The sequence below is a fragment of the Leptodactylus fuscus genome, chromosome 4, assembly GCF_031893055.1.
Source record: "Leptodactylus fuscus isolate aLepFus1 chromosome 4, aLepFus1.hap2, whole genome shotgun sequence".
NCBI lineage: Eukaryota > Metazoa > Chordata > Amphibia > Anura > Leptodactylidae > Leptodactylus > Leptodactylus fuscus.
The window spans coordinates 94,435,007-94,459,798 of NC_134268.1; the positions used below are offsets into that span (position 1 = coordinate 94,435,007).

Consider the following 24,792-nt stretch of genomic DNA (forward strand, 5'->3'; position numbering starts at 1 on the left):
TCTTTGGAGTATGGGAGGAAATCCACACAATATTGGGGAGAACATTCAAACTCCTTGCTGTTGTTTCTGGTGGGATTCAAACCCATTACTCCAGCACTGCAAGGCTACAGTGCTAACCAATGAGCCACCATGTTGCCCCCCTGCCCCCACCTTATTTAAACTCTAAAAGTTTAATCTGGACAGCCCCTTTAATACACAGCGTATTTTATGTGTGATGATGTATTTATTTGTAAATACTATATGGAAAAAGTGCTGGGATTCCTACATGTACCTATAGGAGCTTTTATGACGGTCTCCTCTAAATCCATAGATATTATTATGGAGTTGGTCTCTCTTTTGTAGCTAAAACAGATTTCAGATTTCTAGGAATGCTTTCTATAAGATTTTCAAGTTTGTGAGATTTTTTGCCCATTCATCCAGAAGAACATTTTGTGAGGTCAGACTGATGTTTTATGAGAAGGCCTGGCTCACAGTCCCCATTTAAAGGTGTTTGATGAGGTTGAGGTTAAGGCTCTGTGTGTGCCAGTCAAGAACACCACCACTGCAAAGTCTAGCGCTTTGCATCCTTCAGTAGGTGCTCTGTTGATTCTGGCACAGTTGGATTTTTTTTCTGTAGCAGGGGCTTATGCCAGGCAGGAGCAGGTAAGGGATGTGAATCTGAGCTCTGTCACCATCCACCACTGATTGGAGCTCCGTCACACCCCCTGACAGTAGAGTCAGCGTAGCATATCTGACTCCAAAAATAACTGCATTGATTGCTCAGGAATGGTGGGAGGTAGATAAAACATTATCTGGAATCAGTGGCAGAATACCTATTAACGGATGCTAAAAACTGGAAATTATGGAGGTGGTGAAAACTGAAAACGTGGTCTGGGTAAAAAGTTGTATACGTGAATTGTAGACGCATCAAAAAAATTATATAAAAAGTGAAAATTTTATTTAGATATTACATAAGATAAAATCAACACGTAAATGGAGTAAAACTAATCACATAAAATAACATATTTTTATAGAAAAAATACAGACAAGGTGCCAAATAGTAGCCCACAGAAAGTATAGTGTCCATTTAAATAAAGTGACCAGTGCACATAAGTGAGACAACTCAATATGGAATACAATATATACCTGAATGACCAAAATAAAGCTGTGACACCTCAAACCGTAACCATTACAACCCATAGAATAAAATGAACACAATATGTATAGTGATCGCTAAATGGTGTAAAAAAAAAATGGAGCAATAGCTCCATAGATTTTATTTAACCAGTGACAATCTGGGGACTGATATTATTATATTGGATATTATTATATCGGCTCTAATATCGCTTTACTGTTATATAAAGGTCAGTGGTAAAACACCCCCACTTTTACAGCAATTTGCCATTCATAAATCACTCTTTGAAGGGGTCTCACAGGTTGATGTCTGGTAATGAGTTCACATGGTTGTCCAAATGAGAAAATATGTCAGTATATTTGCTGGACTGTTTTCATGATCTGTTAAAAATGCACATGTGAATATAACCGTAGACATTTATGATTTTTAAAGGCTTTAAGGTTTATAAATATCACTCAGTTGTTTTTTACTGTTGTGCAAATGAAGGGTTAATTAGCACATTTTTGTAAGGTCTGGTTCACATCTGCGTTTGGTATTCCTTTCGGGGGGGGGGTCCGCTTGGCAACCCCCCCAAATGGAATACCAAACACATTGTCAAGCGGTGAGCTTATGAAAGCACATGGACCCCATAGACTGTAATGGGGTCCGTGTCTTTTCCTCACGGTGTCCACACAAGTCATGCGGAGAGAAAAGTACTTCATGAACTGCATGTTCCATGTGGACACCGCGTGGAAAACACATGGACCCCATTTAGTCGATGGGGTCAGTGTGCTTTCATAAACTCACCGCTTGTCATTGCATTCAGTATTCTGTTCGGGGGGTCCTCAAGCAGATTCCCGGAATGGAATACCAAACGGAGATGTGAACCATGCCTTAGACAGGTAACATTCTCCAAATCCAGACTCATGCATGAAACTGCCAGATAAAGTTCCATAGTACATGTTCACTGCTCTAGATAACCGTTGTAGAGTGCTTTATAACACTCCATCTGATGCTTAGCATTGTGTTTGTCGATATGTTTGTCCCCACATTGTGGCTGCTTTTACAGTACCTGCAAAGTGAATGGGATTCTGGCTAATCTCATCCACACATTGCAGAAAAAAACACTGCGGAAAAGTCAATTGTCTATCATACCTGCGGAAACGCTGGTATAGGTATAATATGGGAAGATGGTGCGCCATTAAAAACTCTTTTTGCTGCGTTTCACTATGTGGATCCTTAGGCTTACATTGAGCTATTTGACCATGAAGCCTATTCCATGAGGCTTCTGGCTTGGCGACAGCTTTTGTGCTGATATCAGTGCCAGAGGAGGTTCGTACCATTGCAGTTATGAGTCAGCAGAGTGTTGGTGACCATGCTTCTCAGTACTCATCGTCCTACGCGTTTCGGGGTAAAAGCAGTAACTGACCCTTTACTCACAGCTATGCGTTACTGCTTTTAGCCCGAAACGTGTAGGCTAATCTTTTTTATGATCCTTGACATTTTGAATGTTTTAGCCTCCTTTTACAACATGGATTAAAGGTTATATTATTCATTTTTTGTGAGGTACTGGGGTGTCTAAATGCTTCCATGTTTCAATAATAACAGTTCCTGGTGGAATTTCCAAAGGGGTGTGTACACTACCGTAACAAAATGTTAACAACGGACACTAACATAACCGTCATAAATAGAGTGGTAGTGTGAACACCCCCTTAGAAGGAGGAAATTTCACGCACTGACTTTTTGCGATGGTGGCATCCTAATACAGTAGCATGCTGGAATTCAGTGAGCTCTTTCACAATCTAGGTGCTAGATTTTATACACCTGTTGAGACTGAATAAAACACCAGAATTAAATAATTAATCCCAATACTTTTATACATGTAGTGTGTATATGAGCAAAGAACCTTATATTAATATATATACTGTATAGTAAACATAGGAGCCATGCAATTCTAAATAATCAATATATGCCTAATTCTAATATATTTCCTTTCCACATGGTTGCTGAATATGTCATTACATGACAACATAGATCATTATGGAGTGTATAGTAGTTGGCATTTGATTAGGAAGATGTAACATTAATTTTGCTTATTTTTCCTAGCTCGGGGTTACATGGAGGAGACAGCATGTCAAAGTCAGGACTCGGTGGCTATGCTGACATGAGACAAGTGCCAACTGTTGTTATTGAATGTGAAGATGATAAAGAAAATGTGCCTCATGAATCAAACTATGAAGATTCCTCATGTCTGTACTCAAGAGATGATGATGACGATGAAGATGACGATGATGATGATGAGGAAGATGATGATAGCTCACTATACACAAGTAAGTTCTCAAGTTTTTAAGTTTAAAATTTTTGCATAAAACTGGCTTGCACTAAAACTTGTGACTTTATTATGCCAGAAAACTAATGTCAGGGACTTGATGAATTCTTACTATTGTGTAGGATGCTGCACCATTCAGTGAACATGTTGTACAGGTACAGTACTTGTACTCTAGGTCTAAGACACAAGAGTATGGTATTCAACTTTAAGGCCTCTTGCAGCAACCGTGGCGTAGATCAGTGTGCTATCCGTGTTTTTCCCAGATAGCACACTTACCCATTCATTTCTATGGACCCGTACACATTACAAGGTCACGTGTGCGAGTCGAAAATTCGGGCCACAAAATATAGAACAGGACCTATTCCTGTCCAATAGTGCGGCCCTGCTTCCATGGCTCCTATTTAATGAAAGAGACCACAGAAGCATGGGCGGCACACAGGTGAAATAAAAAAGCTCAAAAATAGGCAGCAAAATCTTCAACATAAAAACTGTGTTTCCACAATGTGGGACTTCAGCCTAGGAAAGGAAAGGGAAATATAAAGTAAGCATTTATAAACTTATCGTCAGTTAAATCCACTCCTGGCTTTGGTTCAAAAAACTGCAGCAAAATCTGCAACAAATAAGGCCGGATTTATACTAGAGTTGGAGTTTCCTGCCGTAAAATGCTCTTAAAATTGGCAGAGGAGGACTTTTCTCTCTGCTGGTTTCAGTGTAAAATCAGTGAAATCCTGGAGGACCCCATTATAGGCTCTATGTGTAACCGCTTTTTAAGCGGACAGGGTTTCCATCTTTCAGGTCCTCATGCAGACTTAAAGGACAAAAATCCAAACACTAGTGTGAACCTAGTGTAATGCAGCTTTTGCACAACGAGGGGCCATAGCCTAAGGGTGAGTTCACAAGGTGATTTTTGGTCCGGAACCTGAGGCGGAGGCCGCCTCAGGTTCAGGACCAAAAGCCGGCTAGCCAAGACTGAAAGCCGGTGCACTGCACCAGCATCCAGTCGCGCACTCTGCTCTGGATTAGGCCTAATGAATGGGCCTAGTCGGGAGGAGGGAGTGTCTTCAGGCTGAATTGTGAGGCGACTCGGCCTGAAGAATGACCACCTCGCTTCTTTTTTCAGGAGCTGGCTCCCAAAAAAACTCCTGAGCGGCTCCCAAGTCTGTGCTGGTAAGAAAACTGACATGGGTTATTATAACATATTATAAATATGTTGAAGAAAGGTGCAGTACAGGGAATGTGTCCCATCCTTGGTGCAAGAAATTGCAGAATTGCATTGATAAATCCCCTCAGTGCTTGCTGACAGCATATCCCATTGTGTAGACTAATGTGCTGCTAACAACAATGCAGACTATGGGGAGAGAACGTTTGCTCCCTTACTGCAGCATGTACAGGTACTGACTGAATGCTGTATCATTGGTATCATTGACTGTCGGACATTTTCTGCCATGTATATGGGCCTTTAGTTTTATTCACAAGCCTAGATAATATACCTATTTTCTGTGAGGCCGTTGGGTGTGCATGTGCCCTGGGTCAGGAATATTTCTGTGGTTCTTAGTCACATTTGACGCCATACTGTCAAAGTTATTGACTCTCGCATGTGGTTTATTTATTAAGATCCTACTTTATGTAGATGATACATGGTGAAATGGGACTAAAACACACAGATATTCTGTCCAGCCCTGTGAATCTTAGTGTATAGAAAGAATTAGAATATTCTTCTTTTATTTCCTAAGGTTCGCTGGCATTAAAGGTTCTCAGGAAGGATTCCTTGGCAATCAAGTTAAGCAACAGACCCTCCAAGAGAGAGCTAGAAGAGAAGAACATCCTGCCCATGCAGACCGATGAAGAGAGACTGGAGCTGAGGCAGCAGATTGGCACTAAACTTACTAGGTAGTTCTTTTATATATTGTAAATTCAGAGGCAAACTAATCTTCTATGGCTGGCACTGTGGCATGCTTGCCCCCTTACCAGCTATTCTAACTTATAGTCACTGAGTTGGCTGTGGATAAAATGCGTATATATTAGAGATGAGCGAACAGTGTTCTATCGAACACATGTTCGATCGGATATCAGGGTGTTCGCTATGTTCGAATCGAATCGAACACCGCGTGGTAAAGTGCGCCAAAATTCGATTCCCCTCCCACCTTCCCTGGCGCCTTTTTTGCACCAATAACAGCGCAGGGGAGGTGGGACAGGAACTACGACACCGGGGGCATTGAAAAAAATTGGAAAAAGTCATTGGCTGCCGAAATCAGGTGACCTCCATTTTAGACGAATAGTGGATTTCAAATCCGGGTCATATGAGAATGTGAACTTTGTGACTATGAGACAGGGATAGCTGTACAGGCAGGGATAGCTAGGGATAACCTTTATTTAGGGGGGAATGTTATTAAAAATAACTTTTTGGGGCTCTATCGGGTGTGTAATTGTGATTTTTGTGAGATAAACTTTTTCCCATAGGGATGCATTGGCCAGCGCTGATTGGCCGAATTCCGTACTCTGGCCAATCAGTGCTGGCCAATGCATTCTATTAGCTTGATGAAGCAGAGTGTGCACAAGGGTTCAAGCGCACCCTCGGCTCTGATGTAGCAGAGCCGAGGCTGCACAAGGGTTCAAGCGCACCCTCGGCTCTGATGTAGGAGAGCCGAGGGTGCACTTGAACCCTTGTGCACCCTCAGCTCTGCTACATCAGAGCCGAGGGTGCGCTTGAACCCTTGTGCACACTCTGCTTCATCAAGCTAATAGAATGCATTGGCCAGCGCTGATTGGCCAATGTATTCTATTAGCCTGATGAAGTAGAGCTGAATGTGTGTGCTAAGCACACACATTCAGCTCTACTTCATCGGGCTAATAGAATGCATTGGCCAGCGCTGATTGGCCAGAGTACGGAACTCGACCAATCAGCGCTGGCTCTGCTGGAGGAGGCGGAGTCTAAGATCGCTCCACACCAGTCTCCATTCAGGTCCGACCTTAGACTCCGCCTCTTCCGGCAGAGCCAGCGCTGATTGGCCGAAGGCTGGCCAATGCATTCCTATGCGAATGCAGAGACTTAGCAGTGCTGAGTCAGTTTTGCTCAACTACACATCTGATGCACACTCGGCACTGCTACATCAGATGTAGCAATCTGATGTAGCAGAGCCGAGGGTTCACTAGAACCCCTGTGCAAACTCAGTTCACGCTAATAGAATGCATTGGCCAGCGCTGATTGGCCAATGCATTCTATTAGCCCGATGAAGTAGAGCTGAATGTGTGTGCTAAGCACACACATTCAGCACTGCTTCATCACGCCAATACAATGCATTAGCCAGTGCTGATTGGCCAGAGTACGGAATTCGGCCAATCAGCGCTGGCTCTGCTGGAGGAGGCGGAGTCTAAGGTCGGACCTGAATGGAGACTGGTGTGGAGCGATCTTAGACTCCGCCTCCTCCAGCAGAGCCAGCGCTGATTGGCCGAATTCCGTACTCTGGCCAATCAGCACTGGCTAATGCATTGTATTGGCGTGATGAAGCAGTGCTGAATGTGTGTGCTTAGCACACACATTCAGCTCTACTTCATCGGGCTAATAGAATGCATTGGCCAGCGCTGATTGGCCGAATTCCGTACTCTGGCCAATCAGCACTGGCTAATGCATTGTATTGGCGTGATGAAGCAGTGCTGAATGTGTGTGCTTAGCACACACATTCAGCTCTACTTCATCGGGCTAATAGAATGCATTGGCCAGCGCTGATTGGCCGAATTCCGTACTCTGGCCAATCAGCACTGGCTAATGCATTGTATTGGTGTGATGAAGCAGTGCTGAATGAGTGTGCTTAGCACACACATTCAGCTCTACTTCATCGGGCTAATAGAATGCATTGGCCAATCAGCGCTGGCCAATGCATTCTATTAGCGTGAACTGAGTTTGCACAGGGGTTCTAGTGCACCCTCGGCTCTGCTACATCAGATTGCTACATCTGATGTAGCAGTGCCGAGTGTGCATCAGATGTGTAGTTGAGCAAAACTGACTCAGCACTACTAAGTCTCTGCATTCGCATAGGAATGCATTGGCCAGCCTTCGGCCAATCAGCGCTGGCTCTGCCGGAGGAGGCGGAGTCTAAGGTCGGACCTGAATGGAGACTGGTGTGGAGCGATCTTAGACTCCGCCTCCTCCAGCAGAGCCAGCGCTGATTGGCCGAATTCCGTACTCTGGCCAATCAGCACTGGCTAATGCATTGTATTGGCGTGATGAAGCAGTGCTGAATGTGTGTGCTTAGCACACACATTCAGCTCTACTTCATCGGGCTAATAGAATGCATTGGCCAGCGCTGATTGGCCAGAGTACGGAATTCGGCCAATCAGCGCTGGCTCTGCTGGAGGAGGCGGAGTCTAAGGTCGGACCTGAATGGAGACTGGTGTGGAGCGATCTTAGACTCCGCCTCCTCCAGCAGAGCCAGCGCTGATTGGTCGAGTTCCGTACTCTGGCCAATCAGCACTGGCCAATGCATTTCTATGGGGAAAAGTTAGCTTGCGAAAATCGCAAACTGACAGGGATTTCCATGAAATAAAGTGACTTTTATGCCCCCAGACATGCTTCCCCTGCTGTCCCAGTGTCATTCCAGGGTGTTGGTATCATTTCCTGGGGTGTCATAGTGGACTTGGTGACCCTCCAGACACGAATTTGGGTTTCCCCCTTAACGAGTTTATGTTCCCCATAGACTATAATGGGGTTCGAAACCCATTCGAACACTCGAACAGTGAGCGGCTGTTCGAATCGAATTTCGAACCTCGAACATTTTAGTGTTCGCTCATCTCTAGTATATATCCCAGCCGCTAGACACTGTATATGACATGAATGGTATCCACAACAATGCATTGCATAAAAGCAGGATGTCATCATATTGAATTTTGCAAGAATTGTAGTAAAGCTCGTATGAATGACATCCTGCAGGTTTATCTCATTATCTGAAGATGTATAGAATCCATCCGATTCTGGTATAAACATGTCCTAAAATATGATGATTCCTCAGGGTACAGAGAATGTCAGCTGTCTCCATGGTAACTTATTCATAGCCATTTATTTCTCAGTGATTCCTTTTTAAAGAGCCCTTAAAGGGTTATTCCCATGCCAGCAAATTGCCACTGAGATGGAATTAACTTCTCTTAAGTCCTGACCGCCAGGGCGAGATTTATGGAAACAGGTGAGCAGAGCGGCTCTGTGATGTTTTCTTAATTCGCATTTAGGTTAATGGGAGCTACAGAAACAGTGTAGCATTTATCCTGACATCTGCTGTAATATTAATTCTCCAAACATAGCCACTCACAATCAGAGCCTGCTCTAACTGCAGGCATTAACCTTAAGATTTCCTGTTCACATAAGCATCGCCATGTTTGATGATTGCTATAATGAAATCTGAGGGTGGTGATCCATTACTATGATGGCTAGGATTGAGGGATTAACATTGTAGTGTATTATACTAGTTATCAGACCGCCTGGGGTTCAGATAAACTCTGTTGATGTATGCTTTTTATTTTCCGCTCTTAGTTAAACCTAGTTGAACTCTGCAAAGTCATCTCAAATTCCCTGCTGTCCATGACAAAGTACATGAGAAATCTGACTGCCTGCAACAACCACTAGAGGGAGCTCAGAATCTATACATTTATACAGCTACAATTGAACTCAATAGAAGCTGTAGAAATCTCCCTGTAGAAAGCTCAGCTCCCTCTAGTGGTGGCTGTAGGTAAATGATAGGACAGCAAAACTTCAGAGCTAATGCTTTTGTCACCAATGGTCTTAGGGTGCATTCACACGGAGTAAACGCGGCGTTTTTGACGGTGCATGTTTGCGGTCGCGTTAACGCGACTGCAAACATGCACCATCAAAAATGCGCCGCATTTACTCCGTGTGAATGCACGGTCTCCACCATATGTGAATGCATGGTCTCCACCATGTCTCCCTTTTGTGGTGGTCTCTTGCAAGAAGCAGTATTTCTCCCATATAGTAGTATAGTTGCCATAAAAATGGGTGAATGGTAATATTATGTAGGCATCTATTTAGTTAAGTTTACCTAGGTCACATCATATGATCAGTATTGAGCCATTGATTAAATTCCAACAGTAACATACATTGTATTGTATTGCCAAAAGTATGTAAAAACCTATATGAGCTTGATGGACATCCTCTTCCAAAACCATAGGAGTTAATCTGCTGCTGGGCCCTCTTTTGCAACTGGGGCTGGCTAGCAATCCCTATTCTACTTCATGTCAATGGTATTGAGGCCAGTGCTCTGTGTAGGTTCCAGTCATATTCTTCAGCAGTAAACTCTCCCAAACAACCCTTTATGGAACTTGTTTTGTTCGCTGAGGCAGAGTCATGCTACAACAGAATGGACCTTCCCCATACGGTTCCCACATTGATTGATGCATAGTCAGATGTGTTTGTTTGTTGTAGTACTAACATTACCATTAACTGGATATAACCAAACTCTTTATGTAGACACTATGAAAACAATTAGGCACTTTTCTCCAACCATGGTCCAAATCCAGATTCATGTCATACCTCGAGACGTGTGTGATCACTCCAGAGAAGGTTTCCATGAATCTAGTGGAATGTGCTGTACACCACTCCCGCTGACATGTGTCATTGCACATGGTGATCGTAGGCTGTCGTGCAGCTCTTTAGTCATGGAAATCCATTTCATGAAGTTACCCATACCCATTTCTCGTGCTGATGTCACTATCAGAAACAGTCTGTATCTCTATACTAGGAAAAATATTTTTGTACCCTGTTAGCTAGTGGATATGAAATATAAAAAATTAAGAGCCTTCAGTAGTTGATACCTTTTTTAAAAACTATGGCTGAGGAAGACACCTAGAGCCTCGACAGCTTGCAATCTGTCATCATTTTAGTTAGCCATTAAAAAAGGTATCAACTACTGAAGACTCTTAATTTTTTTATATCTGTATACTAGTAAAGTTAAGTATAAGTGATTTTTACACCCCACATATTTTAGCACTTGCCGGCCGCACGCACTTAGAGGAAGTTCACACTACTGTTGTGAGTATCCTTTGCTCTCGTCATAGAGTCATGGACACGGATGGGGCCCCCTCAGTCTGTGCCCATTGCCGCTAATATAAAGACCATGATGGAAGCTTTCTTCTGTCATTTTTGTTTACTATTGTAACGGAAGAAAAAGTCCTACAAACTACCAACAACCAATGATGTTAAGGCCCCCAATAAATGTTGGCATCAGCTGACAAGTGTTTGCTCAGCGCAGTCCTTAGGAACAAACATTCTTTCATGTGGTCATTGACTTAGGTAGAAGGGCCTTAAAAGCAAAGATCAGATAATGCAATAAAAATCCATGTCGTTCATAATACAGTGTTATTGCGTATCCCTTCCTCTACGTTGTACTTGTTCCACCCATCATATTGCACTGCAAAACACAGTACCAATCTCCAACAACATTGTGAAAATCAGGAAGTTTTGTGACAAGCAAAGGAAATGTTGTAAAGCTTTGTTATCACATTGATGCTTGTGACATAACAGCAGGTCTTGCGCTCCTGACACTGCCTAACAATGGCTTTGAAAGCAGCACTGCCTGTATAACAACTCTAATACATAAAAGACCAGAACATGGTTAAGATTTCCATCTTTTTTCGCAGACGACTGAGCCAAAGGCCAACAGCTGAAGAGTTGGAACAAAGAAATATTCTGAAACGTAAGTATAATTGGTGTTTTTTAGGCAGTGGATGAATAAATATCACTAGGCATGTTTTGTGTCAGGTTTGCAAAAATGGAGACTAAAGCACTGGTTTTATTGAGTATTATTAAAAAGTTTTTTCCACATCATTGGTGGGAAATAATATACCCACATCATACACATAAAACGTATATGTTATAGAGCTCATCTCTTCTTACATGCCTTACACAGAGTGAAGTTAGGAGGAAGGGGCACTTGTCACTGAACTTGGATATGTTCTATTAGGGTAGTCTATAAGAAAATGGACAACCATGTATATGTAGAAAAAGAACAAAATATTATTTACAGGCTGCTGCCTTTTCTCCCCAATGTTTACAAGCCAGGCAGCTGAAATGGGAGGGACTGCTCAGGTTCTGGGAGATTACTGCACACACTGTAATAACATCTTCTCACAAATACATATAAACCTCTTTAGGATGACACATTGTCTTTGGGCATAATCCTGCATGCTCAGCACCCCTGAATGCCACACAATAACATTATTTGTTTGCAGCAGCCCCACATTGAGGAAGCCGCTCAGGGAGACAATGTACACATTTACTATCTTAATCATTGCTATTAAGGGAGGGTTCACACGGTGTAACGTGCCGCGTGATGTGGCACGTCTACGCCGCGGGACCATTTGCGGGCCGTACACGCTCCCATTGATTTCAATGGGAGCGGGGATCGTATGCGCCGCAAAATCACGGCCGCAAACTAGCGCTGCGCATACGATCCCCGCTCCCATTGAAATCAATGGGAGCGTGTACGGCCCGGAAAGGGTCCCGCGGCGTAGACGTGCCACATCACGTGGCACGTTACACCGTATGAACCCTCCTTCATAAACCTTGTGACGGGTTAGAAATACTTAGTGAAAATCTACCTGAAAACAATGATTGTTAATGACAGACATGTAACCTGAAGCTTCTGGGTCACAATGCAAAGTCTGTAATGAGGCCATTACCAACCCTGTGCTAAAATGGTATATTTTATGTGGCAAAGAGACCTTTGTACCCCCCTCGTGGTCCAGGGGGCCACAGCACCCCCTATACTGCTGTACCCGCTATAGCTATATCCATGGTTAATGATTATTATTTATGGGTATACATATGATAGAAGATCGTTGACTTAGCTGGAATGGTTCTATGATTTGTTTCAGTGCATCTCTACTGCTGCGAATTAACACTTTAAAGGGATTCTATCATTAGAATCCCGTTTTAATCTAAACCCACGTCGGAATAGCTTTAAGAAAGGCTATTCTTCCCCTACCTTTAGATGTCTTCTTCGCGCCACTGTTCCTTAGTTATCCTGGTTTTCGTCCATATGCTATTTAGGTTTCTTGCAGAACTGGGGGCGGTCCCCAGCGCTTAAACAGCACTGGGGGTTTCCCCAGTGCTGCGAGAAAACTATCCAGCGCTGCCTTCTTCTTGTTTGCCTCCTCCACCTCTTCTTCCTTGTCCTGTTACATCTTCTTCAAAATGCGCCATCTACGCATGTCTATCGTCATTTTCCTGTGGCTGAATGGAAGAGGCCACAGGAAAATGGCCGACAGACATGCACAGTGGGTGCATTCGGCTATTTTCCTGTGAGCAAACAGGACAGAAGAGGTGGCGAACAAAAAGAAGGCAGTGCTGGATAGTTTTATTGCAGCACTGGGGATGTCCCTAGTGCTGTTTGAGCACTGGGGACCGCCCCCAGTGTTTCGAGGAACCTAATTAGCATGTGGACGAAAACCGGGATAACTAAGGAACGGTGGTGTGGAGAAGACATCTAAAGATAGGGGAAGAATAAACTTTCTGAAGGCTTTTCCGACGTGGGGTTAATCTCTTTAAAGAGATTCTACCATCTCTCCCAAGAATACTCAACTGCCCCTACTGTGTTACAGAGAACACTACAATGATAACCATCATATCTCTGTTATGTCATTTTTGTAGATTTGGAGTAAAACAAATTTGAAATCAAATGAGGTAGCTGGTGCACTGGGGGAGGGGCTTCAGTCCTGGGAGCATTTCTCTTGCCATATCTCTTGCCTACGCTGCTTTGTGTAGTGAACGTTTATCCCCCCCTTACTGGTATGACATTATCCATCCTAATTGAGCAACAAGACCATTGCTCCTGGAGCTGAAGGCCCACCCTCTGCCTCATTTGTTTTTCTCCAAATCTAGAAAGTGAGATTCATAACAAGGGTACGATGTTTATCACTGTATTCTGCTCTGTAATACGGTGTAGTGGTTGAATATGCTCAGGGAGGCAGTAGATTCAATTGTAGTATTTTTAGGTATTTTGTTGTATTTCCATATGAGTAAACTTTGGAGTGGGTTGGAAACAAATCTTTCTGCCTAAGGTTAGCCTAAAGTCTGTTTGTAAACTGATGATGGGAAGTACTGAGGCCTTATGCGTATGTCAGAGCCTTGTCCTGACAGTTGTAGGATAGAGTACCTCCATAATATGGCATCTGACTAAACATGCCACAATTTTATTCTCACAGATTCTGCATGTCTGCTTATAAGATGGAAGGCATTCAGAGGTACCCTGGTGAATAGATTTCTATAAGCTCCATATTACAGCTTTGTAGAACTGGAAAATCATACAGGGCCGAAAGTATGTTATGGATTTGTGCATCAAGCCTAAGTGAAAGTGTGGCTATGTCTTATATTGTGAAATACAAGAGTAAATTCACATGAAAATTTAAAAATTGCCGTGTACACAATTCTGTGGGACACTAAGTTTGGTTAAGACTGTGGAGCTTCATAGGGTGACATCATTACAGTCGGGGGACCACACGGTAGACAGAATTACTTAGATACTGTTTCTCGTTCTAAGCTTGGTTTTACTATATAAACAGAGGACATAGACTAAAGGTAAAGTGTTTGCAGATCTTGTGTAACATAATGACAGTATTGCTGAGTATAAGGCCGCTTTTTATTTACAGCTCGTAATGAACAAGAAGAGCAGGAGGAGAAACGAGAGATAAAAAGGAGACTTACACGCAAGGTGAGGTCAGAAGGCGAACTACTCCATTACTAGGATAGCTGAATGTACAAGGGCTATAGAATCAGCAAGACCGGCAACTAATTCTCAGATCATTGAGAACTACACAGCTTTTTCCATCCTACACATAAAATACATATTATACTGTATAGATAGATGAATAGGTAGTGTGGCTGATCTTTCGTTTTTTTTAATCTGTCTTATAGAAAAGGGTTGCACTTCCAAAGATCCAAGCCAGGGACATATCCACAATAAAATTTAAAAAATGGCATCACTTCACAGGTTGAAAAAAGGAAGGAATTAAAACTTTATTCAGCCACCTCTGCATAGAGCCTTTTTCAAGCTTTTATATACCTTTACTTTACTGCAACAGAAAGATTACAGAAGGGCATCAATGGGCAGAGAATTGCTTGATCTTGCACATCATGGGGCCAATTTATGGTGGAAAAACCACCTGAAAGGTTCCCTTTAAAGTTCATGATGGTCTAAGGCTTAGAAGGAGCTACTTATTACACCCCTCCCCAGGCCCCTGTGATGTCTTTTTATTTCAGAAAGCTACATCAGCTCTCTGAGTCATGAACTGTCTCAAGATTACGCCTTTTTCCAAGGTGGTTCCAAGACAAAATGGCTCCACCACCTGGTTGTTCCTGGAGTTATAATCATTGTAGTGCCACCAGGAAGTGGAAACCCATTGCACCTGCCCATCGGGCACCCAGTAAAATTTATCCTGTTATAGTTCTGCTAAGTTCTAGACAGCAACTTTACTGCTTGTTTCTGAAATGGGCATAGTGACCATATAGAAAAAGAAATAAAATATAGACATTCAGTTATCAGATGTCCTTCAAAATTACAGGTCTAAATGGTTTATCTTTCTTTATAAAATTAAAAAGGCTTTCTGGAATAACATTCTAAAGCAGTTATTTTATATTACTTGTAGTATTAGGGTGAGTTCACACGGAGTAAAGTGCCGCGTGATGTGGCACCTATTCGCCGCGTGAGATTTTGCAGGCCGTATTGATTTCAGTGGGAGCCGGGATCGTATACGCGGCGCTATTTTGCGGCCGTGATTTTGCGGCCGCAAAATAGCGCCACGTATACGCCACCATGTAAAGAGGGGCTTTAGCCTTAGAAATAAATGTGTATGAGCCGTTTTCTCCTGGCTATTAAAGCTGATTTACAAGAACCTGGACGATCTTTTTATCCTTATGTTTATCTGTGTTTGAGCATATTGAAAGGAGTCCTGAGGCTCCAGGATCGGTTCACGTACTGTGCATGCACCTGAAATGTAATATTTTGAGTAGTGTAAGAACTTTTATTATATTTTCTGTCTACAGCTCAGCCAGAGACCTACAGTAGAGGAGCTGCGGGAGAAGAAAATCCTAATTCGTTTCAGTGATTATGTGGAGGTGGCAGACGCACAGGACTATGACAGGAGGGCAGATAAACCTTGGACTCGACTAACAGCTGCTGATAAAGTTTGTACCTCTCCTGTGTTTATTCATGTAGGCCCTTGGGTGACGGAGCCATAAGGAGCCTTGTGTCTACTGTACTCTCTTAGATCTACCTTGTGGCCTCCTTACATAGCTTATCTACTTGGTGAGCAGCCTGTGCAAACATGGAGATCTCAACAGTGCAGCCCAAGATAAACTTGCTGTGCCATTTGGGTTAAGTGGATTGAGTAATGGTGGCTTTATCCCTCCTCCACTAAATCCACAAGTAGACCCAAATTGCTCACTCTTATTATGGTTTCCAATCAATGTACCTAAAGGGGTATTTGAGGACTTAAATATTGGTGGCCTATCCTTATTTAAGTCATCAGTAACAGATTGGCAAAACCTTTATCTCCAAGAACCATTGTCAATCAGTTGTTTTCTAGGATATTTGGTTCGCAGGAAGTAACACAGTCACTGTGTAGAGCAACCTCCTGCAGACATGTCAAGTGTGGTACGCGAGGCATATTTCTCTGGCATGGCAGCCTGGGTCCCTGAGGGGGCAGCACTCGCCCAGCAGTTTCGTTTGGACTAAACTCAGCCGAAACAAAACTGCTATTATTATACTGTAGAGTCTCTTCAGACCCTGGAGTATAATAAGTGGAAGCCCAGGGGATATAATCAAACATATAAAACAATGTGTTACTCACCGCTACAGAGCCACTCCCTGTTCTCTTTGATGCTTCTGCCTGACATCAGATACCACTGATAGGGCCTCAGGGAATACATAGGCATCATGGCACTTAATGATGCCAAAGTGACCCCTGAGACCCAATCAGCGGTCGCTGACATCAGGCAGAAGTGCCAAAGAGAATAAGGAGTCACGCAGGAGAGGTGAGTAACTCTGGTTTTTATGTTTGATCACTTTCCCTGGGCTTCCACTTATTATACTGTGGGGTCTGAAGAAACACTACCACACTTTGAAAATCCCTGATCTATCTGTCTCAAGGCGGATTGCAGGCCATATGATTCATGTTTATAGAAGTCTATGGAGAGGGAAAAGAGAGAGATAGCAGAAGATAACATAAGCTTAAATTAAATAAATAGAAATGTTATATCACTACCTAAAGCATTTTATACATGTCAGTCCTTGTCTATATATGTCCTGCATGGTCCTGAGGCTGTTTATGAGTAAGAAATACAGTTACAGAGTAGAATCCTCCATTACATATTGTGTGCAGTATATGATAGCTAGACTCTACCCACCAACTCAAAGAGAGCTGGTATGATGATTCGCTCGGGAGGACTCGTATTCATTTACATGTGTGCTTTCTTTAGAGATAGCATCTGGTTGTCCGAGTGTCATCTACTGCACAGATGGTAATAATCTGTGTACTTGCAGGTCGTCCTTCAGGACACAACAGCACAACTTTAAGCTTTGCTTACACAAGACTGGACAACTCTCTTAACCCTGTATACCATAAGACAAAGGCATCAAATGTAATTTCACTTGTCCTTTCTTACTGTTACAGGCTGCTATACGAAAAGAGCTAAATGAGTTTAAGAGTACAGAAATGGAAGTTCATGAATTAAGTAGGCATTTAACAAGGTGAGTAGTAATATTGACCTCATTATACCAATAAAACACTTAGCACATGTTGTCTTCTCCTCTAAATCCCCCATTCCCTGCTACAGCTAAGCTGGCCATACACATTAGATTCAGCAGAACCTCCTGACTCCAGTAGGATTGGCTGCCCATCTAATGTACAGATGTAGCAGAGTTAACCTGAACTACTGCTGCAGTGTGATGTCTTATCACAGAAGACAATGACATAACAATTTGATGTACAGACCAAATTCTGCTGAATACCTTCTGTAAAAACCTATTTATTAGATCTCAGGGACCCAGATATACACACAGCCTGAGGGTATGCATACATGTTCCAATGTATTCTAACATGGTCCAGCCTTTTATATCATTTTACAGATAAGACAACACAATACCCACAATACATGCTTTAAGATCCAAGCCAGGGTATCTTGACTGAGTTATCAAGTTATCTTGATGACAAATGCAGATGAAAAACAAATGTTCTTTCATATAATACTATTGTTTAACCCTCCATTAACAACAAAAACCAATGCAAAGTCATTGAAAAATGTTTTGCCAATGACTTTTCATTATTTCTTGTTGTCTTCTGTGATAAGATATCACGCTGCAGCAGTTTATCCAGTTGCAGAAGTTCGGGTTAACTCTACAACATCTGTATATGAAGATGTCAGAGGAAAGAAGTATCCCGCTGTTAGAGGAGAAAGTCGGTGCCAGATACCTATGGACCTGGCATATTCAAATCCCTCACCATACCAAGCAACCGTGCAAATGTGTATGCAGGCCAGGAGGAAAGGCTGTCTGCCAAATCAACAAATCTAATGCGTATGGTCAGCCTAACTCTACATTAGGTACAATCCGTACATTTACTATAAAATTGTGTTTACAGCCATGTGATCAGGAGATAACAATATATCTTTAGGTTAAAATTTAGTAATGTGTCTTTCACTGCCTTGAATGAAACTATGGATAGCACTGGCCATTCAGACCCAACTCAAAGGGCTTGTCCTGTTATAGACTCTTATCCCCCAATCCACGGTGCTCATTTACAAGGAGGCCTTAGGGGGGCAAGTTAATCAATGAGAGACCCAGCACACTTATCCTCTGTCTTGTGGAGGGTCCATAATGGGACAACCCCTTTAAGAGTAGTGGTAATGACAGATACTACTGTAATAGATGTGGCTAAGGATTTCCAATGAACGTTGCAAGCAAAGTACAGTCACACACACACACACATATATATATATATATATATATATGTGTGTGTGTGTGTGTGTGTGTACAGTCACATATTTTTATATATAAGACTGAAAAAATCTACATTAATATCAATCTCTTTCAACATATTCAGCATTTATACAAGTCACATACTGATTTGTAGCAGTCTTTATAATATATAGTAAAGTGTACGTTATTTATAGTACACACCTTAGCTGCTGAAGAACCTCTTTCTGAAACAGAACCTGTCACCAGGTTTAGGGCCTGTAAATCAGTAACATGTCCTTATACTGCAGGACTTTAGGGCCCCAGACCTGGTAATCTTTGCTCTTCTGCTGGAGATGGTTCCGGCTTCTATTGTAGCTCCTGGCACATTCATCAGGAAGAGATAAGTTCATTGAAGTAGTAATAATATTATTTACAGTCACGTTATCTGAAAATTTCCCTTGAAATATGATGGTCAGAAAAATAGTCATGTAACCAAGGCTTTAATTCCTCCTCTCTCTCTCTCGCAGGTTTCACAGGCCCTAGCATTAAAGTTCTACTTGAATACTTTACTGTTTTCAAAAAGGGAACCACAAGTGCTGGGATATTTTATTTTGTCTTATTCCTAAATGTAAATCTTTGGAACTGCCTTGTTTTTCCAAAAGAAGAACCCGGCATTTGCATAATCTTCATAGATGATTTCCATCTTCACTAGACCTTAACAACGTGAAGCATTGTGCAATGCGAAATGTCAGCAATGTCTGGATCTGTCCTGTATGTACATACTGAGCAGAAGTTGTTCTTCCTCAAGTCTTTGGGTGTCAGCATCTTGCGTCTCAGTGTTAGTGGTGGCTGATATGGAAGATCTGGGTCATGAGTGGATTACGGAGACATATGCCAGTCCAGCTTCACGCACTTCAGCCAAATCGACGTGGGCTTTATAGGCAACAAACAGAGACTTGCATTACTTTTCCTTTGTAAAGCATTCCCGGTTATGTGTTGCATCTTCCATACTGGAGACTGGTTGTGGATTTCTGAGACTGTTGTGACTGAATGTGACAATTGTTCAGAAACAGTAGACACAACAGGGCTGGAATGACCAGCATCATGTAGTTTTGCAGCTGGATCTCGGCACCAAAACCGTCATTTTACTAACGCATTAAGAGAGTAATCAGGGTCAGTAAATAAAAGCTTACAGAAACATCAACCCATTTCAAGGAAGTGACATGTTTCATCATTTCGGAATCGACAGCATCTAAAGCTCCATGGCCCCCTCTGTTGTCACTCTGCATCCATGGTCATGTGCAGTTTGCATCATGCATTTAATTTCCCATCCATGTACAGCTCTTCAGTTGAATGGGCCGCTCATTACTTTTATTTTTTCTATCGTCCTGTATCAGCAGGGACAAACATGATCATATTCCATCCCAGAACTTATTTTCCTAAAGGCAGATATTGATTGTGTTTGTCTTTGGGAACGTGTTGTCATTATATTGTGCCTGTTCTGTATAGAGTAGGAATGGTTGGTCAAGACAGACTCAGCCATGATGCCAGGCGAAAGGCATCCAGTGATTGAGCCTGTCCATATTAACATGGAGTTTTCTTGTAAATGAAATGAAGAAATAAACAAGAATATTTTTCAAAATCTACTTTTTGTTCATGTTAATCTTTCTGAAACTGTGTAAAGTTGTGCAAAATCCATAATGAAGCAGATGTGTTATTTTATTGATGTTGTTCAAAGATTTTTGGTATAGTAACTACAATGACATTTTCATAAGTTTTTTTTTCTTTTACATGAGGCTGCACATTGTGAGTGGATTTACGTTAACATTCTCCATGGTATATACATGACAACTACATTGCCAAGCACCTACTTACCAGGGTGCAGTCCATGTCTGTCTATATGTTTGATATGTGTTTGCTTACATAGATTATGCACAAGGCATTTCTCACAGCAATTAGAATAATTACAGGTTGAAGCCCAGTAATGTCTAAGGTTACTTCCATACAGTCAGTATTTGGTCAGTATTTTGCATCAATATTTATAAGCCAAATCCAGGAGTGGAACTTACACAGAGAAATGGTATAGTGGAGAGATTTAGGCTGCCTTCACACGGAGTAACGCCGGGCTTGTAAAAATTCTCATTCACAGCCATGCACGCAAGCGCTGCAGAAGGCTCCCGAACACTTCCCATTCACATCAATGGGAGCGCTCACAACACCGGCTTTACAAGGATTTTTACAAGCCCGGCGTTATTCCGTGTGAAGGCAGCCTTAGACCTCATCTGTGTTTTCTACCTACTCCTAGTTTTGGCTTACAAATACTGATACGAAATACTGACCGTGTGAAAGTGGCCTCAGACTTAAACACTCCTGTATATGGTGTATGTGGTATTTGCATACCCTGAATTTGAAAGAATGGAAATCTTTTTTGATTTTACTATTGAACCCCAAGCAGATATGGCACAGTTAACTCTTCCACACATTAGGACATAACTATACATCTAAACTACTTCAGTGTATTTGGACATACAGTTATGTTCTATGGATCTATAGTGGAAGACTACAGTAGTTTACAGCCAGCCTTCAGCTGCACTAGCCAGGACCAGGCATAAGGCTGACCACTAAGGGTCCATTCACACGGAGGAAAATGGTGAGGAATTTGGTGTGGAATTTTCCATGCTGAAAAAAAAGCCTCCCATTGATTTCAATGGGTTCTGCTAGCTAGTGGAATTTTTAAATCAATGGTAGGCTTTTTTTTCTGCTTGGAAAATTCCACACTAAATTCCTTACAAGGTGTTGACCATTATTTTTCAAGGCTTCTGCAATACATTCTGGCGTAGATTTATCAGCTTGTAGGCCATAGCCTAACTAATGGCAACCCATTCTTGTCTAATCGGTGCTTGGAATTTATCAACATTTCTGTGTTTTTCTTTGCCCAATAGCTTTTTGAGAATTGACAACAGGTTTATTATGTATTTATTTTGCTTACATATAGAGCAGCATCATATTCCGCAATGAGGTTTTCAGTGGAACTGAGATCTGGGAATTTTCAGGCCGTGGACCCAAAACTGTAGTTATCAGTTTTTAATATTCTAATTTTTCATCTTATTTTTTTTATTTTTCACAAATGTGAAATAAGTTAATAAATTCAGAGACAAACCTCTGGGCTCAAAACTGATCACTAGATCCCTAGATTCCTTGAGGGGTATAATTGGTTCACTTTTGGGGGTTTCCTCTGTATTTGTACAGAGGGCCCAAAAAACATTCCAGCAAAATCTGTCCTCCAAAAGACAGATGGTGCTCCTTTCCTTCTGAGCCCTTATATCCATAGTGTTTGACTGTATATGGGGTATCGTTGTATTAAGGAGAAGGTTTAACAAGTGATGGGGTGCTTTTTCTTCGATTTAATTCTGTGAAAATAAAAAATTTGCATCTAAAATAATGTATTATTGGAAGAAAATTTAATTTTTCAATTCACAATTCATATCCCAATGTTAATAACTTCTTTGAAATACATGTGAAGTCAAACCAGTTACAACACCCCTATATAAATTCCATAATGGATATAGTTTTTGAAATGGATTTTTTCTGGAATGTACTAAAAAAGAACCCTAACCTGGCCATTAAAGGGATGGTCCAAACTCTGTATTTATGGCTTTTCTTTGTTGAGTTTTGGAAACAGACAGGGTCTCATTCATTAAATAGATGTGGGTCCCATAGGTGAGACTGGTATCTGGCAGGTAATTATGACATATCCTATGATACAGCCATAAATACTGAGATGGAAATACCTCTTTAACTATAGATTTTGGATGAGGGAACAGACACAAAAACTTTGCATGTGACGCACAAGCCCAAAATTATAGCCTCCTCTGGACTGTGGAGCATCAGCAACGTGTTTTTGGGAGTGATGACTTACCAGCTGAATACCTTCCAGTCTGATATGTCCAGAGAACCTACTGTATTACCCACCATAACAGAATGTATCGTACCTACTGTAAAGTTTGGTAGAGCGGGGATAATGGAATGGGGATGACTTTATGCTATGCCTCTTATTTCCATTGAGGAGTAATATGAAAAGTACAGCATACAAAGACATTTTATACAACTGTATGCTTCCAACTTTATAGCAAGAGTTTGGGGAAGCCGCACTCTGGATCCAGCATGACTGTGTCACTTTTACTTTATCAAAAAATAAAAAGGAAACATCTTAGATGCTCCAGGAACAAGACAGAAGGTTCACCCCTGCGTTCTGATCTCCGTTCTGTGCTTTCCGTCTTCTGCATGCAAGTGAGTGGCGGTGAGCGTTTTATGCTCTCCGCTGCAAAACCGTTTTTTTTAATCCGGACACAGAGTACTGCATGTCAGGATTAAAAAACCCAGTTTCGTGGCGGAGAGCATAAAACGCTCACGGCCGGACAGCTTTCTCACCCATTCAAATGAATGGGTGAGAAAGAATCCTGCAGGTTTCCGTCTCCTGCTCTGTTTTATGCAGGAAACGGAAACCTGCAGAACCGACACCTGGGCGCAGATGTGAACGAGCCCTTACGCGTTTCGGGACATGTTGTTGCGTCCCTTAGTCATAGCATGTTGCTATGACTAAGTTACGCAACAACATGTCCCGAGACGCGTAAGTTGATATTTTTTCTTCTGTCTTGTTCCTGGAGCATGTAAGATGTTTCCTTTTTATTTTTTGATAAAGTAAAAGTTATATTTTATTCAATGTTTGCTGGATATACTTTTTTTGTGAATTTTTGAACATTGTTGACCCCATGCAGTCGGGGTTTTGTCTGTTGCAATCATATTGGATCTACAATTGAGTCTGATGTAGCAGTCATCTTTTGTATTTTTGACTGTGTCACTGTACGCAAAGCAAGGCCAGTACCATAATGACTTGGTTTCAACAGTTTGGCATAGTGAGACTCCATAGGGCCCTGACCCCATCCTCACTGAACACCTTTGGGATGAATTGGAATGTCAACTCTTGAGGCCAACCTTTCTAGCAGAAGATGCTGAAATAGCCACGATAAGAGGACCAACTCTCCAATAACATAAGCATCAATATAAAGGGATTTCCAACAAGCTCATATACTGTAGGTGTGATGGTTAGGTGATTGTTCATGCCAAACATTAGATCTGCATCCCATGAACAGAAGCCCAGACCACACCACAGATCATGGCGGACATTATCAATGATTTGCTGTTTTGATCTTATGGTGTAGTTGTCCACTACAAAACTTTCACAGACCAATAAAGTAGAACAAGTTGGTTGGAAAATGTCCATCTGCAATGTCTAAAGTATGACCAGCATTACAGTGAGACTGAATACTCGAACCTCATTGTGTCTGGTAAGTGGTCGAAAAGAAAAAAAACATTCTCTTGTAGTGTCCGTTTAACCCTTTATAGCATATCTATTGTGCTTCTCTGGGTCACATAGACAGTATAGATAATATAATTTTTTTATTCAGATGCACTTACCAAGAAGCACCTTCCATACAAGTATTCAGTACATGGTGAAAAAGGTAGAACAGAACTCCAGAGTCTTTTCTGTCTAGCATGAGTTATTTATTAGGTATAATTCACATACAATCACAAGTGGCTAGGGCACTTCACTATGAAAGAAGGAGCAGGTGGATTGGAGTCTGTCGGGTGACCATGTAAGATGAGGAAAGACAAAGCAATGCAGGGTTTACACAATATACTCAATAAATACATCATGTTTGATCGAACAAACTCTGGAGTGCTGCTCTTCCTTCTATTGAGGTCTGTCAAGCATCTGCTGAACATGAATTATGAGCACAATGTATACTGTGTATTATCTCACCTATGTGTTACATTAGTTTGATAATCTGACTTGGTCATATTTAGAGATGAGCGAACAGTGTTCTATCGAACACATGTTCGATCGGATATCAGGGTGTTCGCCATGTTCGAATCGAATCGAACACCACGTGGTAAAGTGCGCCAAAATTCGATTCCCCTCCCACCTTCCCTGGCGCCTTTTTTGCACCAATAACAGCGCAGGGGAGGTGGGACAGGAACTACGACACCGGGGGCATTGAAAAAAATTGGAAAAAGTCATTGGCTGCCGAAAACAGGTGACCTCCATTTTAGACGAATAGTGGATTTCAAATCCGGGTCATATGAGAATGTGAACTTTGTGACTATGAGACAGGGATAGCTGTACAGGCAGGGATAGCTAGGGATAACCTTTATTTAGGGGGAAATGTTATTAAAAATAACTTTTTGGGGCTCTATCGGGTGTGTAATTGTGATTTTTGTGAGATAAACTTTTTCCCATAGGGATGCATTGGCCAGCGCTGATTGGCCGAATTCCGTACTCTGGCCAATCAGTGCTGGCCAATGCATTCTATTAGCTTGATGAAGCAGAGTGTGCACAAGGGTTCAAGCGCACC

At 42.0% G+C, this 24,792-nt stretch overlaps 1 protein-coding gene across 8 annotated transcripts in view; it reads left to right on the plus strand.

Annotated features, from left to right (window-relative positions):
- Positions 1-20,022, plus strand: part of PHACTR1 (phosphatase and actin regulator 1) — a 236,378-nt gene extending 216,356 nt beyond the window's left edge. For 4 of the 8 annotated variants that reach the window (XM_075270823.1, XM_075270827.1, XM_075270822.1 and 1 more), the window contains 8 exons: positions 3,200-3,423; positions 5,156-5,312; positions 11,064-11,119; positions 14,073-14,134; positions 15,466-15,606; positions 17,094-17,170; positions 17,770-18,030; positions 18,920-20,022. In XM_075270823.1, coding sequence (XP_075126924.1) covers positions 3,200-3,423; positions 5,156-5,312; positions 11,064-11,119; positions 14,073-14,134; positions 15,466-15,606; positions 17,094-17,170; positions 17,770-17,992 — 940 coding nt within the window. In that variant the 3' untranslated portion in view covers positions 17,993-18,030; positions 18,920-20,022. Of the gene's footprint in view, positions 1-3,199; positions 3,424-5,155; positions 5,317-11,063; positions 11,120-14,072; positions 14,135-15,465; positions 15,607-17,093; positions 17,175-17,769; positions 18,031-18,903 lie in introns of those variants that run through there. The other 4 variants (XM_075270828.1, XM_075270826.1, XM_075270825.1 and 1 more) reach the window with 3 other exon arrangements.
- Positions 20,023-24,792: the final 4,770 nt, after the last annotated feature.